The 16,916-nt window shown below is 44.7% G+C and overlaps 2 protein-coding genes across 2 annotated transcripts in view; both read left to right on the forward strand.

The window, feature by feature from the left end:
• LOC125764649 (protein dachsous) overlaps positions 1-16,916 on the forward strand; it is an 83,074-nt gene that overhangs the window by 44,237 nt on the left and 21,921 nt on the right. The window lies entirely within an intron of this gene.
• On the forward strand, positions 9,054-9,588 carry LOC125764648 (serine protease inhibitor Kazal-type 1-like). Its single transcript, XM_049429083.1, has one exon. It carries the CDS (start codon positions 9,204-9,206, stop codon positions 9,477-9,479), a length of 276 nt encoding a protein of 91 aa, XP_049285040.1. The 5' UTR covers positions 9,054-9,203; the 3' UTR covers positions 9,480-9,588.

Consider the following 16,916-nt stretch of genomic DNA (forward strand, 5'->3'; position numbering starts at 1 on the left):
TGAGTTTTATGTCCTTTTTTAGTGCATCAAACCGAGGCTGGGTAGCAAAATACACGGAAGCACCGGCAATACCACAATCAACACAATGCGAGAAGGGCAAGAAGGGATTATAAAGGAATGGCGTTTGTGGAACGGTCCAGAATGACCCGACCCGACATTTCGGCTTGACTGATTTCGAATTTACCCATCAGCCGCATTTTGGGGGGAGGAGGGAGGTTTGGGGGTTCCCTATCCGAACCAGCAATAGGGACGCGCGATCGCGATCTCGCGATCGCAAACCATCGGCAACCGTTCGCAGCTTGCCGATGGCAAAGATAAAAACGGCGCGCTGCCCGCTGGCGGTAGCGTATAGCCGTCCGTACAGCGCAGACCCGAAGGGTTTATTCGAAACCCGCCGATTGTCCGCCATCTCTTACGCAGCACTGACTCCGTTTTATTGTGGTGCCGTTTTTTTTTCTCCTGCCGGTTTTTCATTTCACCCTTTCTTGCAAACATAACCCTAGATTATGGCGCTCTTTTTGCCTATTTCATTCTTTCGATGGCCTTTTACCTTGGCATTGGCATTAACTTTCCTTCGACGTGAGGGTTTTGTTGGAAGCGCTGTCTGTGTGTGTGTGTTTTTTCTTCTTCTTAGTGCTCTTTCTTCAGCTATTGAGCTATCCAGGTCATACGGGCCGAAAAACAATCGGAAGATGGACCTTTACTGGGTTGAGCGATCATCTCCGTTGATCTGTTCGCTGCGTGCTTTTTCGAAATAGCATCACATTAAACTTGTCATCACGCGCTGCCCGGAAGGAATGTACCCGGAGCCAAAATGGCGTTGACGTTTCACATCAAAACGGGGCGGACACCACGACAATGTCCATGATTTCGATCATCATGATGCTGCCACTTTTATTCGAAGCGGAAAACGGGAAGCTCACTCAGGGAATGGAAACAAGCGTACGAACCGAGGATCTTTTTGGGGAAGCGAGAAATGGGGACGAGATTGCTACTGATTTAGAGATCCCCACCAAGCAGACCAATGATCCGTAGTTACAAGGCCCCAAAAATGTTAATTAATTAAATTTTAATATAAATAAAACAAGTCGACTGTAATAAAAGTTGCGTTACAAGAAGAACAAATAAAAAGCACACGCGGCATTCACCTGTGCCTTTGGCAGAGCACATTGTCGTTATAGCCATTTACAATTTCCCGGCCAAGATTGCAAATTTAAAGTGGATTTACTTAAATTGTTGCCCACTGGATTAGGCAAGAGTCGGTGAATTGTTCGGGACAGGATTGTTTGTCTCCACTTTTGGTCCCAAAGATGCCCGTCCATAGCCAGCTAATTAAGCTAATTTTATGTCGAAAGAGAACTTATTGCCACCCTCCTTCTGGTCTCTCTATCCCTCTGCCGGCAAACGTTCGCCTAACCCCTTAATGGTGGGATTGGGAACGGATCTGGAAACGAGCGTCAGCGAATAAATGTCATCGATCGACATTGAAATGGTATGTTACTGGGGATGCGGCGTGTTCTTTTTTTTTTTGGTTTAGTTTCAAGCTGTTTGCCTGGCCAGATAATAGAGGCAAAGGGGTAAAATAATACCAGTATAGAAGAGAAGAGCTTGTACCCGAAGTGCTTCCTTTCTTCGCGTACGAAACAACCGAGCGACCGAGTCGTAAAGTTGTCATTTGGTTTATCCGTCGTATACGTGTACCTGGTTTTTTTTTAACGTTATGCCTGTGTTAAACGTTTAACAGGCACTTATCCAAATAATCAAATCCCTCACCAATTGGCCATTGACGTCGCACCGAGCCAAGCTAGATGTGAGAACCGGAGGGCACATAAATCATTGGCATTTATTCGAAAAATTGCATTAATAAATACCGTCCCGGTGCCGGTACTGTTGACTGGCGACGCATCACCGGCTGGCAACGATTGTCCTCCTCGCCGTACACGCTTCGAAGGTATCTGAGATCATCTCTAAGCGGGCGACGGATGGATCTTAATTCTCACCGTCACAAGAATCCCACGACGTAGCAACGCCGAAATGAGGAAAAAAAGCAATACTTGCGACTCGCGGGTATATTTCACCCCCCCACATTCTACCCCTGCACCTGCCCACCACCCCACCCCAGAACGGTTCCAATCTGCCCAACAATGGTGCGCAATTTTTGGCGGGTATTAAGAAAATTGTTTCCTTCTTTCGGTTAATTAATATCGACAAAAGCGCGAGATCGAGGTAGCCGCAATCTTGCCGGTACGATCGCGATCTGTTAATGGATACATGGTTGGACTACGGCATTTTGGGTTTTTGGTTCCCGTGATGGCTCTCTTCGACCGTGCGGCTCCCATTCCCAAACTAACGATTATCGATCCGAATTCTCAGGTCGCGGGGAGAGGGGTGGGGGGCGGTAAGAGCGCCTACTGGAAGAAAGGAAGATAGTACAATGAGTGGAGGGAGCGAAGCACCAAAGAAAAAAAAACACAGCCCCCGTACCGTAGCTCGCAAGATCCATCAGTCAGTAACTCAAACACCATTACCAACGACACGAGAAACCCTCGATGGCTGACCGCCTATATCTCAATCCCACTCAGCCAGCCGAGCCCGACATTCGACTGGCCGGTAATTTCACAATTCTCACTTAAGTGTTAAAAAATCTTTCCATAATTTTACCCCTTTGGCATGGCGTCTTCCGACTAGCGTTCTGGCCGGGTCCATGTCGAAGGGACCTGACGGCGACGACGGTTGCGCCAGAAAGCGTGTCATTATGGCGAAAATAATCCAACGGAATGTTTTTTTTTTGTTTCTTCTCCCCGTTCCTGTTCCCGTCCATTGCCTGCGTTCATCCGTTCAACCGCAAGCCGATGGGGAGGATCATCGACACTGGCCTCGAACAGATTTCATTAACAATTTTCATTGCTTGTCAAGTTCGATCATACCGCTCCCATGGTTATTTCGAGCGCTTGGACGGAACTTGCGCCTTTTCGGTGCACGAAATCCAACGCAACCATGCTCCACAGTTCGAAAGAGGAGATGAATGAAAACAAGAACAAGAAGGAGTTCGAAAATCAGTTAGAATCTTCACGTTACGTGGTATTATAGGCACAAAACATTTTCTCATTATTTGCCAGGCGCTTTTCTTTGTGACTCATCAATTGTTTCCATTGTACAAAAAAATCTGAACGTTTGACAGAACAGAGATTTCGAGTTCCAGTATGACAGTTGAGACAATTGTGGGTTTCCTATCAAGTTGAAGTAAAATCTGTAGATGTGAAATTTATAGATGGTCTGCTTATTTAAATCTGACTTCCAGCAATACCAGCAACAATTAAAAAACAAAACTTTGAAATAAATGGAACTCTGCAGTTAAGTGGAAGTTGCTGCCTTTTAAAGGTGCCTTAAGATCCTCAGAAATTTGGATTCTTTTCTAATTGATCTGAATGCCTAAAGGATATTTCCCTTTTTGTTGAGCTTTTGCAAGTGACAGCTTTCCGATATGACGGACGAGAAAGCTTTGAACATAATCAAAATATTTTTCAACAAGATCCAAAAACGTAGGAAACAACTTCATATAATCTCGACGCAGTTCACTTCAACTGGAAACTGAAACTGGATTCAATAATGAATCCAAACCATGAAGAATTTGTCATTTTCAGTAGTTTCTTCAAGGTTTTTGTCTTTTGCCATTGAATATTTTGCGATGGGTTGTTCGTTGATAGTACAATGTTACATGTTGACGCATGTCCATCGATATGGCACATAGATAACAGCCTGCGAAACAGTCTCTTAATGCGGTAAGGCATTTAATATGACGCCGCTTCACTAAACATAGACTCAAACTCACGGACGGTTCGACCAAAGCAAACTCGTCCCAAAACGACTAGAATAGGATCGTGATCTGCGGATTGGCCACACATATAGTGCTCGGTTCTCTGACCCCGCGGTCGTATCGCGCCGTTTCCGATGAGTCCGGACGACAAGAAAATCGATTTTGAGCCTATCAGTGCGCGTTGAATAATAATTGAAAAAACGAGGGGGGAAAAACGTACAAACTTCCACGCATGGAACCGATCCCGTACTCATCAGGACCGTTCCTGGGTTGCTGGCGGCTTTTCGTTGACGAAGAAAAAAAAGGCAATCGTAAAGTACTCGTGTGATTTCCTGCAGATTGCATCGATCTTATACATTAACGGGAAACTCATTCCCTATCGCAACTCGATCCTGTACTGTGGGTCCAGGCCGCAAAGAGCTCCTTTTTAATTTTCTTCACCCCTTTCTACTGACCGCTCGGTGGCAACCATCGACCAGCTCCGGTCAGCTCTCAGGTGTCGTGATCGTGATCTCACGAACAAAAACACTAAAAAAACGAAGATGGCTAGAAGGTTTCGGTGGGCGGATTTCGGACTTAATCATGCTGGAACATTATCAGCCGAAGCGCGCACAGATACCAAACCGATAGTGCGTTCGTTTGCGAAATGAGCGTTCATTTCCCCCCGTGCATCCTTCGCGCGGTAAGGACAGGATCGTGAATGGGAAGCACATTGCTACGGTGGCTCTTCCGAGGTGTTGATCTTTCCCTCAAGGCATGGGCTGTTTGGTTTTGATGTATCCACCTGGTTGCTACCATCGGTGCGTACCAACGGGTACAATCGGTTCGTCAACTGGAACGGACGTTGCGATGCCGGACCGCTTTTAATGGAGGGACAATACAAGGGTATCATGCTGGGTTAGGCTTGTATAATGTTTACCTTCGATAATTTCCTTTCCATCGTTTTGGGGTCGAATCCGATTCCAAAACACAGTGGGACGGGAAATGCATCTTGACCGACTACCAAAGGCCAACCGAGTCGATCGAGATTTTTTTTTGTTCTTCTTTAAAACGCATTTTTGTACACAGTTTGCTACTTATGATCGGTAATCGATCGAGCTGCCTAGTGCGTACAGCCAATCTCTGTGCGCTCCGATCCCACAAATGAAGCTGCTCATAATCTTCTAGCAAATGGGCTTCACCCGGTACCCTGCGTTTTCCATTACCGGTTCTAGCGCTGGTAAGGAATGTGGCATCCGGCAGCCAGGATGGTAAGGCTTACATGGTGCGGGATAAGTGCGCTACATGTTATCATAAAATTAATATTTTTCCTTCACTCGCTCATTCCTTCCTGCACTGTGGGGATGGTAACGTAAGTGCGTCACGATCAGCTCCATTTCGCTCATCTTGCGGCCCTGACTCATAATCATATCGCCGGTCCGCCAGAGCCTGCCCTGGCCTTATTCATCCATTATCCTTCTTGCTCCGCACCATTTCCTTTTTGTTTTTATCGATTAGCCATCCAATAAAGTATAATATTAAAACTTTATAATGATGAAGAATTATTTTGCACTTTTATTTTGTCTGCCTTTTTTTTTCTTTCTTTCTCCCGTTTGGCTCCACCTGTGCACGACTGCTGCGTTAATTTCCTTTGGTCCCCGATCCACGATTCTGCTGCATCGGCGGGTGTGTGTGTGTGTGTGTGCGTTTTTTTTCGGAAGGCAGTACAGTGGCATTGGCGCAAAGCCTTCATTAAAGCATTGCACCACCGTTCGGTACAGGAAAAGGGCGTACTGTGAGGAGAAGCTTATAAGTACTGCCCGGGCTCGATATTACATTCTCCATCTGCACTTTCTGCTGCACTCGCACTTCAATTGGCGCAACCGGCGATGATCGCATCTGATTGCAATGGCGGCAGCAGTTTCGCGTTGATGGGCTTTTTTTTCTTGCTCCTCATTTTTCCCCGAAGGAGGAGGAGGCCCTGAAAAACGTGCAATGCTTCTTGATAATTCTGTCGTCCCATCAAACACATCGCTTTTTCTCTTTCGTTTCATGTGCCTTTTTTTTTGTTTTTGGTTGTTGCTGCTCTTTGTTTTGCTCCTCTGTATCATAATGTTTTGGGAGGCCGCGTTTTTTTTTGTGTAATGTTTCTGCGGGCTCTTTCTTACATTGGCATATGTCGTGTCGTTTTCTCGACATTTTGCAAACGAAAAAGCCCCTGAACAAGTGGAAGCAACAGCGGCGGGTAATACGAATGATCTTGCGCTTGGTTCCATCCCTCTCACCAACATGGCGCTGGCATCGGTCCGATGCCTGATACTGATAAACGTAGCTGAAGCATGGCGAATTCCCTTCGTGTCAAAAGGTGCGAATGTGCGCGAACTGAACCATAACCGACGCGAAGGAAATCGCGCAAGGTGCACGACACAGGCATGACCTCTGAACTACTTCGCCGGCAAATTCTTCATGGCGGAAGTGTAAATGAAACACTTTTTCGTTTTGTTTGGGCGATATACTCTAAAACATTAGTTCTGGTTTAGAATTCAGTTAAGTCACAAACTGGAAATGAAAATGGAAATCAGACAAAGAAACATCGAAAAAAAGGAAATGTTCAAACACCTCCATCCATGTATCATGGACGACAATTTGATTCGCCATCTTTGTTGGAGAGCAAAAATTCACACAACCTTGTCGCTATTGTTTCACCTGCAAGTGCAAACACACTTCAGACGAATCACAAACACATGCGAAGCTCATTCTGCTTTCCTTCGCCAGGGCCAGGAACGTTTTAACCACCCAAGGGAAAAAAGGTGGACCGTCACCCCATATCTGTACAATGCTGCAAGTTCGTAGTTTTCCTTCTTATTTTCTCATTGTCTACCGGTGGCTCCCAACTTCTCGCACATGAAATAAAACAGCCTGCGCAAAGAGCCAATCATATTCAATGAGTATTAATTGCACAGGATGAAATATTAAATATTTCGCAGCGCCTTGCAGCACCGGCGCGAAAAAGCGGGGAAAGATCGCAACTCCGATCACATTGCAATGGACGATCACATTCAGTGTGACAGAGCCATCACAATCATGCACCTAAACGAAGAGAGAGGGAGAGAGAAAGAGAGAGAGAGAGATTGTAAGATAATGGCATGGACACAAAAACTGACGAGCAACAAAGAAAATTACCCAGAACGCGAGGTGTAGCAAGGGCTGATAGGGCGAGAGTGGGTGTTTTAAAAAACAATATGGTGGCCGCTTGATAGTCGCCATCATTGGCGGATGAAGAGACGATGCACGACAGTTAATGAAGATATCGCAGAATGCGCTCAATTTGAAGCGATCCCGTCCATCATTGGCCGGCAGGATCGTGCATACACCGCTTTGGGGTCCAGGCAGTCGGAAGGCGTTGGATAGATTAGCCACAGATAGTCGTCCATCACCGTAATCGACCGTTCTCATAGCAAAGGGCTGTTCGATAGATCATGCAACTGCAAGCCAAATAAGCGGCCGCAAAAGAGGATGATCATAATCTGCGGCACTTGTTCGCATGTTGGGTATGTTATTGCTAGCAAACATCATCTAGGCAATGGTGAGGAATCTTGTCCAGGTGCCACTGAACCGCACGAAACTCTGGGAGTTTTAAGCACTTTTTAATGGGTCGAGAATTTCCATCAAACACTTGATTGTCGGCTAAGTTTAATACGCTATTTACTAAATTAACTTCGGAAATGAGAATATTTCAGACCTGATAACAAGATTTCCCAGAGTGGGCAAAACCTTGGAAATCCTAATTACATGTAAGTGATATGATTATTTCTGAGTCTGGAACGGGACTTAAATCAAATATACTTAATTTCCTGAAGTTTTCATGTGCTGTCAACACTGCTGTTGAGCATAATTCATTAAACTATCCAATTGCTATCCTCAAGCTTTGCCCTGAAAAGAACTGAAAATCGAACGAAAAGAGCCCAATGGAAGGGCATGACTTTAGTGGAAAAAAGGAAAGAAATTCACTTACATATCTTATCGAATATCAGCCCGAGGTCAGCTTGACTGCTGATAACAACACTAGCGTAAGCTCCGCTATTCTACCCGTCTGCAACAGGTGCTCACCAAGTGCGACGTTGATAAGCTTCCGTTCATACGGTTCCTGTTAATACAACCGACCACATCGGAGTTAACGACAACGGCAAAGTGCTTCTTTTGACCAGTTTACCTTTGTTCGACTGAACCCATGAAGATGCGCGCTCATTTGGTTGCGGTATCGTTCCTGGTCGTGGTACTTGCACTGCAAACCACCCAGGTCGAGGCAGACATCTATTCGGAAATGGCGACCTGTGCGTGCCCCCTACTTTACCGACCAATCTGTGCGAGTAACAACGAGACCTTCTCTAACGAATGTGTCTTAAAGTGTGCCATCGATACACCCACCGGTCGTTCGATCGGGCTGCATAAAGTGAAGGAAGGTAGCTGCAATGAGGAGTTCTAGCATTTGTTAACGTATGGACCGTAAACTGTTGCAACACAGCTAACAAATGTTGTAAAACCAATTTCTTCAAATACACCTGTCTGTGAATGTTGTTTTAAATGCAACCAAGTGTTTTATATTTATTACCAGCGTATGAGCAGCTAATGCGTCACCGAATGTTTCCATTAGATTCTTATCACTGATAAAACTCAAATCAAGTACAGTTTTATGATAGATCAGAAGCGACAAGTACTTTGACAGCTTGTGAGCGCGTGGCATTGACAGGCACTTGGAGCGAAATATTCTTTGGAGAAAGAAATAACAAACAAAGAAATGCTTTATGCTTTGCTACATGTAAAACCTTGAACTTCATTCAGATCAACGCATTTTAGCCAATAAAGTGATGAGTGATATAAGTTTGTGGTGAGTAATTGTTTTCATAAAGAAACGGAATTAAACGTCAAGCATTATCTCAAACCTTTCACAGGTTTCTTTCTTATCGTGCATGATTAAAACTGTATCGAAATCTCTGATTTGTAACGCACGTCATCTTGGATTTACCGAGATGTGTAAGCAGCACTAAGCATGATGATACACAATCAGCTTCTAAACGCTGTTTAGTCCATACAATACTTGCACTAACCCCTATCTGCGCCATCGCACAACACCTGTTTGCCGGTATGTGTACGGACAGCACCACTACAATACAAACTTCCAACGAATGGGAAACACATCACCAGCGAGCTTTGTTACCGTGATAACACCCATATCAGTTGGCAGTTTTTTTATTTATCAGCCACAAAAGCGCATTCGACTGATTCATTGCGTTGTGCGATTTCTACTACAGCTGACGAAATAGTTGTTCTTGTGCCTGCAGCTTGTGTTTTCTGAGCTTCTTTCGCGTGACTATCGGCAAAACCCCGTACAAAAACATAAAGCAAGATGCGATTCTGGAGTGTTGTGATGCTGTTGGTGGCCGCAGTACTGCTTCTTGGTGGTGAGGGCGTCTACGCAAGACGTTCCGCTGATGGAGTATGCGCCTGTCCGCGCATATACGATCCGGTGTGTGGCACTGACCTTAGCACGTACGCCAACCGTTGCCTGCTGGACTGTAAGGCCGAAGAATTGGCTGGCCGGTCGATTAATTTGAGAATTTTGCGCCACGGTGCCTGTGACGAACCGATCGAAGAGCCCATGGAGGAACAACCGGAGGAGTGATTTGGTCCAAGAAAGTGGTCTATCTGGACAACTCAACATCTGAGTGTTATCATTATGGGATAAAATCAAACTTTTATCAATCAATAAAGGTCTTATAGTAAATCATTCATTTCACCGTGTACAATGTTGTTGGGAAAATGTCTTGGAAAATGCAAGTAAATCTCTTTTTTGTCTACCTGATATGCAACGACATAATGTAGCTACTCTTGTTTTGTTGAAACTGTTCAATACATCCACTTGTTTATCAGGTAATTTTCCTATCGCAATCGTAATCTTCCTCTTCTGGATAGCCGGGCTCGTCTAATCCTCGGCGGAATGTCTTCGAGAGCTCTCCAGTGCAAACCGAACCAACGTTAAGCACTTCACTATTTCACCTGGAACACACATATTAGCAATGTCTGCATGTACGGAACGGGCAGGAAATGCAATCATTATACTACCACCGCTGTCACTGGTTCAATCAGTGATTGGCTCTGATCGAACATGACATTTGCACACCATTCCGATGCATAAAGTGAATACCTCGTCGCATCTTTGATGTCGATATTGCTCATGATGAGCTGATCCTGTTCCTTGTTCCTCCATCTCCCCAAAGTTCCCTCCGTCTCCGGTACTTCGCCAAAACTGAAGATACAAGTTTGCAAAGCGTACGATCGTACTGCAATGGAATGTGTGCAAAAACCTAGCGTGCGCACGTACGAGCTAGCAGGCAGTGTGCACCGCAGAGCCTCACCATGTTGCTCGCACACGGATGAGTCTTTAATAAAATCATCCCCTATCTTGCTCCGTTTGCTACATTCCTGATGGCAAATTAAAAGCCATCGCATCCAATACAAGAAAAAAGCATCCATAACCCTCGGTGGGAATCGTTGGGGATGAAATCACCACGTAATGTTGCCTATATTTATTACACCGTTCGGCATCGATCGGTTGTTCTATAGACGATGGTGTTCGATCTACTGCCGGTTGCGGTTTAAAAACGCTAAAAGTCTAACCCGAAAGAGATGAGAGGCAGGAAAGCGCGGCACGCGGAACAAATATCGTCCGGGCGGAGTGAGGATTATTGGTTATTAATGCAACGATACTGTGCCCGGGCTGTGCTAGAACCGCCGCTGAGTTGAATCAATGTTGGTGATTAGTTAAGTTGGTTGAAAAATTAAAATTGTACTTTCTATCAAACTGCATCGTTCGTAGAATCGTCTGTTTTTGCCTTCTTACTTAGTCTCTTCGCTGTTTTCACATTAATACTGGTGTCTTCATTTTAGTATTTTAGTGAAGATTTGTTGAGTGAATTTTAAGTTTGAATATGCTTCAAACACAGCATGTTTATTCGATGGACTTACAGACTTCTAGATTAAAATTCCATCACTAAAATGTTTTTGTCATCAGGCTTTACAGTTAGATAACTTCCTTTTAGAACATAGCACGGGTAAATCTTCCTATTACAGAAAATTCTCGCAGCTGTGCAAATCTCTGTAAAGCGACTGTGCCGCCATTTGCTTTACCATCCATTTGACCAGCCAGTCTTCACCAACCAAGGGTGCGGTGCGTTTTGTAATTATTTTTTTTTCTTAAATTTTGTCGATGATTATTAAATACACTCCCGTACCCGCTAGCCCTAGCCCGTCCAGTTCGGTCATGCATTCACTTGATCGCCACCCATTTCCGCTCGAAGACGACGAATCATGTTCGCTCCTCCCTGCTGTTGCTGCTCTGTACCAACCATCGATCGCAAAGTGATTACAGTGATCGCGTTCGCTGATCATTCCTCCCCGGTATCCCCGGTATCGGGGCAGTGCTTGCAGGAATCGTAGAAAGCGTCCAAAACGGTGGAGCAAGACAACGCAGCGAAAGGCACGGAATGAATGGAAAGCCGCTGAAAACGGGAACTCACTCACGCAATCTCGCAATGGCTGGTGCTCGGGTTTTATTATCAAATAATTATCTATTTCTTACCATTCCTTTCCACAATGTTCTACACACGTTGCCACGGCAGTTATCCCTTCCATCGAGAGAAGAAAAGAGAAATAAGCGACACAAATACAGGGATGCAGTCATACCTGTATGGGCGATCATTTTTATTCACATGCGACCGGGGCACACAGGATTTTAGCGTAGCAATTCGTCTCCAACTCCATCTGGGTACTATCGGGCAAAGAACTCGTGATGTGAAGCTTCCTCGTCAACGTGAATCACATTTTCAGTGCGATCGAACATACGTTTTCCTCCCCTCGTTTTTGCACCGGGAAACCAGAAATTGAGTTCATTCTTAAAACGCGTGTGGATCTCCGAACCGTGCACGCCATAGCGTCTCATCCCGCTCAAGTCGTTCCGTAATTAGATACGCGCATAAGCGTATTTGGCAGAGAGTTTTGTGAATTTTCCTGCAAACTGTATAATTACTGCTACTATTCACCTCTAACAATGGGAGGTGAAATTCAGTACCTTTTGCGATTGTTTCTGTCTTGATGGGAGACATCAAACGGTTGAGATATGCGATGTATATTTATGGAAAGATTTAGAAGCACCAAAAAATTTCATCGTTTTTTTTTCAAAGAGCATTAAAAACATAAAGTTTACAGTATTTTTTGGTAGACGTAAATATAATTTAATATTTTGTGGACCTCAACTTATGGACATACAACTTATAACAACATGGCGGACGTTTATAGTTGAAAAAAGCGATTGAACTGGAATATGAAGAAGTAAATCTGGAATCTTCCTTTGACGTTTATGAAAACTGTTTGACGTTTATGAAAAAATTTTGACGTTTATGAAAAATCTTTGACGTTTATGAATTTTTTTTTGACGTTTATGAAAACTCTTTGACGTTTATGAATTTTTTTTGACGTTTATAAAAATCTGTTGTGACTTAATTTATACTAAATTTTCTTCTCTTTCTTATTTTTCCTTGCAGGTATGTAACCGATGACATCTAAACCACTTGGCAATCTTGGCGACTATGTTCAAATAAGTATAGATAACCCTTTATAACGATTCGATTACATGTAACTTATAAATGTTATTTCAACGCTGCCAAACTGGATGAAGAAAAATAACCAAAACCTCAATTGTTCATAAACAATTATGATCGTAGGGCATACGGGGATATGCCAGGGAATCCGATAGAAGAGAAGCACAAAACTTCTCTTGTGTACAAACGGTGTACAAAATTATATAAAGATAAAATGCATCGGAACCATAATAAGAAAATAATAATCACATCCAGCAGTTGCAGCAGCAGTTGGCCCCGGCTAAAGCTAACAAGTCCAGAAATCGGCAAAACGGTAGAACCACAGAAGTGGCCATCTCCGTCATGGGGAAGGGAACATGCAAAGGAAAGTTCATCATCTTTCGTCCATATCTTTTGATGGATCATGATGAATCTCTCGTACGCTGTACTCCGCTTCCTCGCGCTGCCTTCCTTTTCCCCCCCTGGTGGTGATTGCTTGATGTTTGCGGCTTGTCGCCAACTCCAGATGAACCCCCTCCGTCCCCCTTCCCTTCCCTCATGGTATATCATGGTTTTCCGCCATTGCAACTGTACACGCCACGCAATAAACGTGGCGCATCCTATGGAAATCGAACCCGATCCGCTTTTGTTCCCCATTCTACCAGTGTGCGGGAATCGAACAGGATCGTCCTGCCCGGACCACTGTTCGGTTGATTGTACTCTCATATGTATATAAAGCTTTTATTTTTTTTTTTTGGCTTGTTCTTTCCATCGGCGCCTTTACCTATCATCATCATTCCCGATACGCGGATCCTTGCGCAAACGTGTACGCAAGCAACAAAAAAAAACGAAGCAACTCGTACACATGCACGGAAAGGAAAAGGATACCGCTCGTGCAGCAACAGTTGCAAACAGCATTTCCTTTCCGTACCGCATGCATGCAACGCAGCAATCAAGAAATTCGAATCTTCCGTCCGAAGCAAATTTAGCGAACCGAGCAACAACCGGGGGAACAGGGGCGAAGCAATTTTCCACCACAATTTGCTTCCACACTTGGCTCCGTTTCCCTTCGGGGCAAACTCGTGGATGAAATGATCCCGGGGCACCCTTCGGGCCGAATAGGATCGGGCCCAATGGTGTCGAATGACCTGTCCGCAGGGCATTCTTTTCACCACCGCAAAACGCGGGCGCGCGCACACTCGCAAAGAACAACAAATTCGCAACAAACCGAAGAAGATCGTGCCAGATGATGCACGGATGCATCTCATGGAAGGAATGTTCGTTTTCCGCTCGGCCATCGTTTGACCGTCTGCGGTGATGGATCCGGTCACGATGGTGGTATTGCGGGACAGGCGGGACGACCGGCAGCCAAAGTGCATTATGATTGCGATGCTATCTCATTTGCGGATGATTTTCATTCAAGCCGTGTTTTTTTTTGTTATTTTTGTTTTGCTGTTCCTGGTGCTGTTTTGTTTTTGTTTACCCGCTCTACATCTCCCAATCAACCAGCAAGTAGTTTTTCCGTCCCCATGTTTGTTCCGTCCGTCGCAATTGCAACCACCATTCCTGGTCCGGTGTGCGGAGCGGAATCGATCCGATGCGATGTGTTTGCTGCTGCTGAAGTTTTTCGCTGATTGAAGGTTTGCCGGGATGAAGATTAGGGTGCATTTTCGCTCCGTTTTTCATGAAAGCCACAAATGCAACCCGACCGGACACACTAAAACCAATCTGCCCCCCTGCACCAACGTACCCCGGGACGATGTTGTACGGTTCGCGCCCTCACCAACCCCAAAACCCCCCCCAAAAACCCCGTATTGCGAGACGGTCAGATCGAGCGCGTAATGATGAATTTGACGGCCCCTGGTTCGTTGTGTCCGGTGCATTTGCGATGTGGTAAAGTATATGCTTTTTTATTATCCATTGGCTCCATCCATGAAGCAACAACAACCGGGCAGCGAGGATGATCATCGCACCGCAACCGGAGGTCCTTTTTTTGCGTTTCCTTCCCCCGCGGTATGGCTTACGTCTGTTCTGCCATGAACCAAACCAAAAAAAAAGAAGCAATATAAGCTCATAGTTGGCAATTATTTTGGGCAATCTTTTCTGCAACCCGGTTCCTTCCTTACAAATCTTCCCGCCAAGCGGCCAAACGGCCAAGTGCCATTACGTGACCACTTTCACGACTCCCGTAACCTCCTGCGATGTTAATAACTAAAGGTTCAGCCAATGAGCAGAGCAACAACAAAAAAACTCCCCGGCAAAAAAGGAGTAACACACTCGCATCCAAACTCCACCTCGAGAATGCACCCCGATAAGCAAAGATGCATTACTTCCCCGGGAATGGATGATAGCTTCGCTTCAAATTTCGTAGCTTCCCAAACAACGACAGAAAAACGTTGAGTAAGAGAAGCAACAACAAAAAAGCATGATAAAAGACCAGAAAAGAAAGCGCTACATTCGGTCGGTTTTTTTTTATTTTGAGCCCCGCCGAAGCAGTTGATTCCAGAACGGCAGATAAATCATTTTCCAACTACCAAACCAAATGGGAGAAAAGCCCCGTAAAAATCGTACCAAACACGCAAAAGTACGAATGGCCACCGGATAGAGCGCTTCCTATAAATCACGGCATCCATCGAAACTTGCCCTGCCATCGTACTGGCAGGGCAACCCAGAAGCAACCTTTAAGCTGAGTAAAGCTTCATAAATTTTCATTTCTGTGTGTTGTTGTGTTTTTTATTTTTATTCTACAATGTTGTTAAAAATATTAACTTTTACTCCCGATACATTTTGCACTGTTATTGTTCGGTTCGGTTAAACGCTAAAAGTTCATGTTTTTATTACTTTATTTAAAGAAGGGAGAAAAAATATTCTGTGCAAAGTATTCTTTTTCCCATGGGGCTGTCGAACATTTACGGCTGCAGAATGGATGGACGGATAAAACTGCATTCCAATGCGTTATATGCGTCACTCGTTAGTCATGCTCGATGCTGACTGCAAGCATCATGCATTATGTGGGCGAACTTTGCCCGAAAGTGCATCGAACTGCCACGATGTATGTGCAACCATTTCTTTTCCTAGTCAAACATCTTTTTTTATAATTTCTTAAAACTTAAAATCATAAAACAAAGCTAAAAGAATGTGCAGGGAGATGAATATTCCTCAAAATTGTCATCACCTGGTGGGATAAGTGTATAAATGCGAAAAGAAATGTGAAGTCGAGAAAACAAAAGCTAAAAAAAAAATTAAGAAACACAATAGCAATAACAATAAGAAATATGAGAAGTTTCGAAAAAACACAACAAAAAAAACCACACAATCAAACAGACGACATCGACAGCGCAAAAACGTTGACGATGGATTCAAATGTAGCAAGAAAAGAAGAGAAACAACGAAATAGCAAACGCACACAAACAGAGAGAAGAAAAAAACAGAATCGGTATGACTGAAATATGTAATGGGCAGGAGGTGGCTGCGATCAGCCCTCAAGAATAAAATAAAACGACAACCTCGCCTCCGAGTCGCGGTCTCGCGGGACATTGGATCAAACGAAACCTCCCTTCGGAGACGCATCGAATGTATCGACGAGCACCTTCAACCACGCGGGGAAAATGGTATTGCAAAGCGGGGAAGGGAAGGCGAATGTACCGTGCGGAAAGCGAAAGCTTACGTTAACATTCTCAATAATCTTACATTTGTCGCTCAACCGTTGATGGTGGGGCTTGCATGATTGCTGGTCGGACGGGCAGGATCGCCAAAAATGGAGGATCATCGAAATAAAGCCCTCCAAGGCGACGGGATATCGGGAATCGGATGGAGGAGTGCGCGCATTTGTGTGTGTGTGTTTGTCTCTTAAACATTTTCGACCATGTTTGTCGCCAACATTCCTACAGCCTAACCTTGCTGCAGTCGTGTACTCTGTCCTCACATCAACGATTACCGTCCACATATGCAAACGTTTATCGCGCAACTTCGATCGCGCGACTTTCCTCGGTTAAATGTCGTTGCATTCAATCCTCATTCCATTCGAACGGTCGATTGTTTTTATTATTTTTTTTGCTTGCTTTGTTGCGCTGTTGTAACGGAAGGTTTACTCTTGTTTAAAGGCTCTTTAAGCGAAATGGTAAATTAAGCATCACGCAGATGAATCGCGATCGACACATCACGGTGGAAAACGAAAAAAAAATGGCTACAAAAGACGTGGAATGCGCGTGCCGAACAATCACCGTCCAGTTTGGAAGGATTTTCGAAGCAGCGGCTCCAGAGATTCAGATCAATCCTCAAAAAGGAACCCGAAGGATTTGGCTTGAGTGACGCTTGCCCGCGTTGTGTTTTTTTTTTCGCTGTCGACATTAAATGTCCTTTTTGGCTTCTGGTTTAGAGATTTCCGATGTTTACGGCGTGAACGGCTTTACCGTTCACACCATAAACCAACATCCGGCAAGGGGGATTCATTCATCCATCCATCACATCCCAAATCGTGCCCT

Source organism: Anopheles funestus, chromosome 2RL (genome assembly GCF_943734845.2).
Source record: "Anopheles funestus chromosome 2RL, idAnoFuneDA-416_04, whole genome shotgun sequence".
Taxonomy (NCBI): Eukaryota; Metazoa; Arthropoda; class Insecta; order Diptera; family Culicidae; genus Anopheles; species Anopheles funestus.

Coding starts and splice junctions, on each gene's coding strand:
- LOC125764648 (XM_049429083.1), top strand. CDS start 9,204: ATGCGATTCTGGAGTGTTGTGATGCTGTTGGTGGCCGCAGTACTGCTT.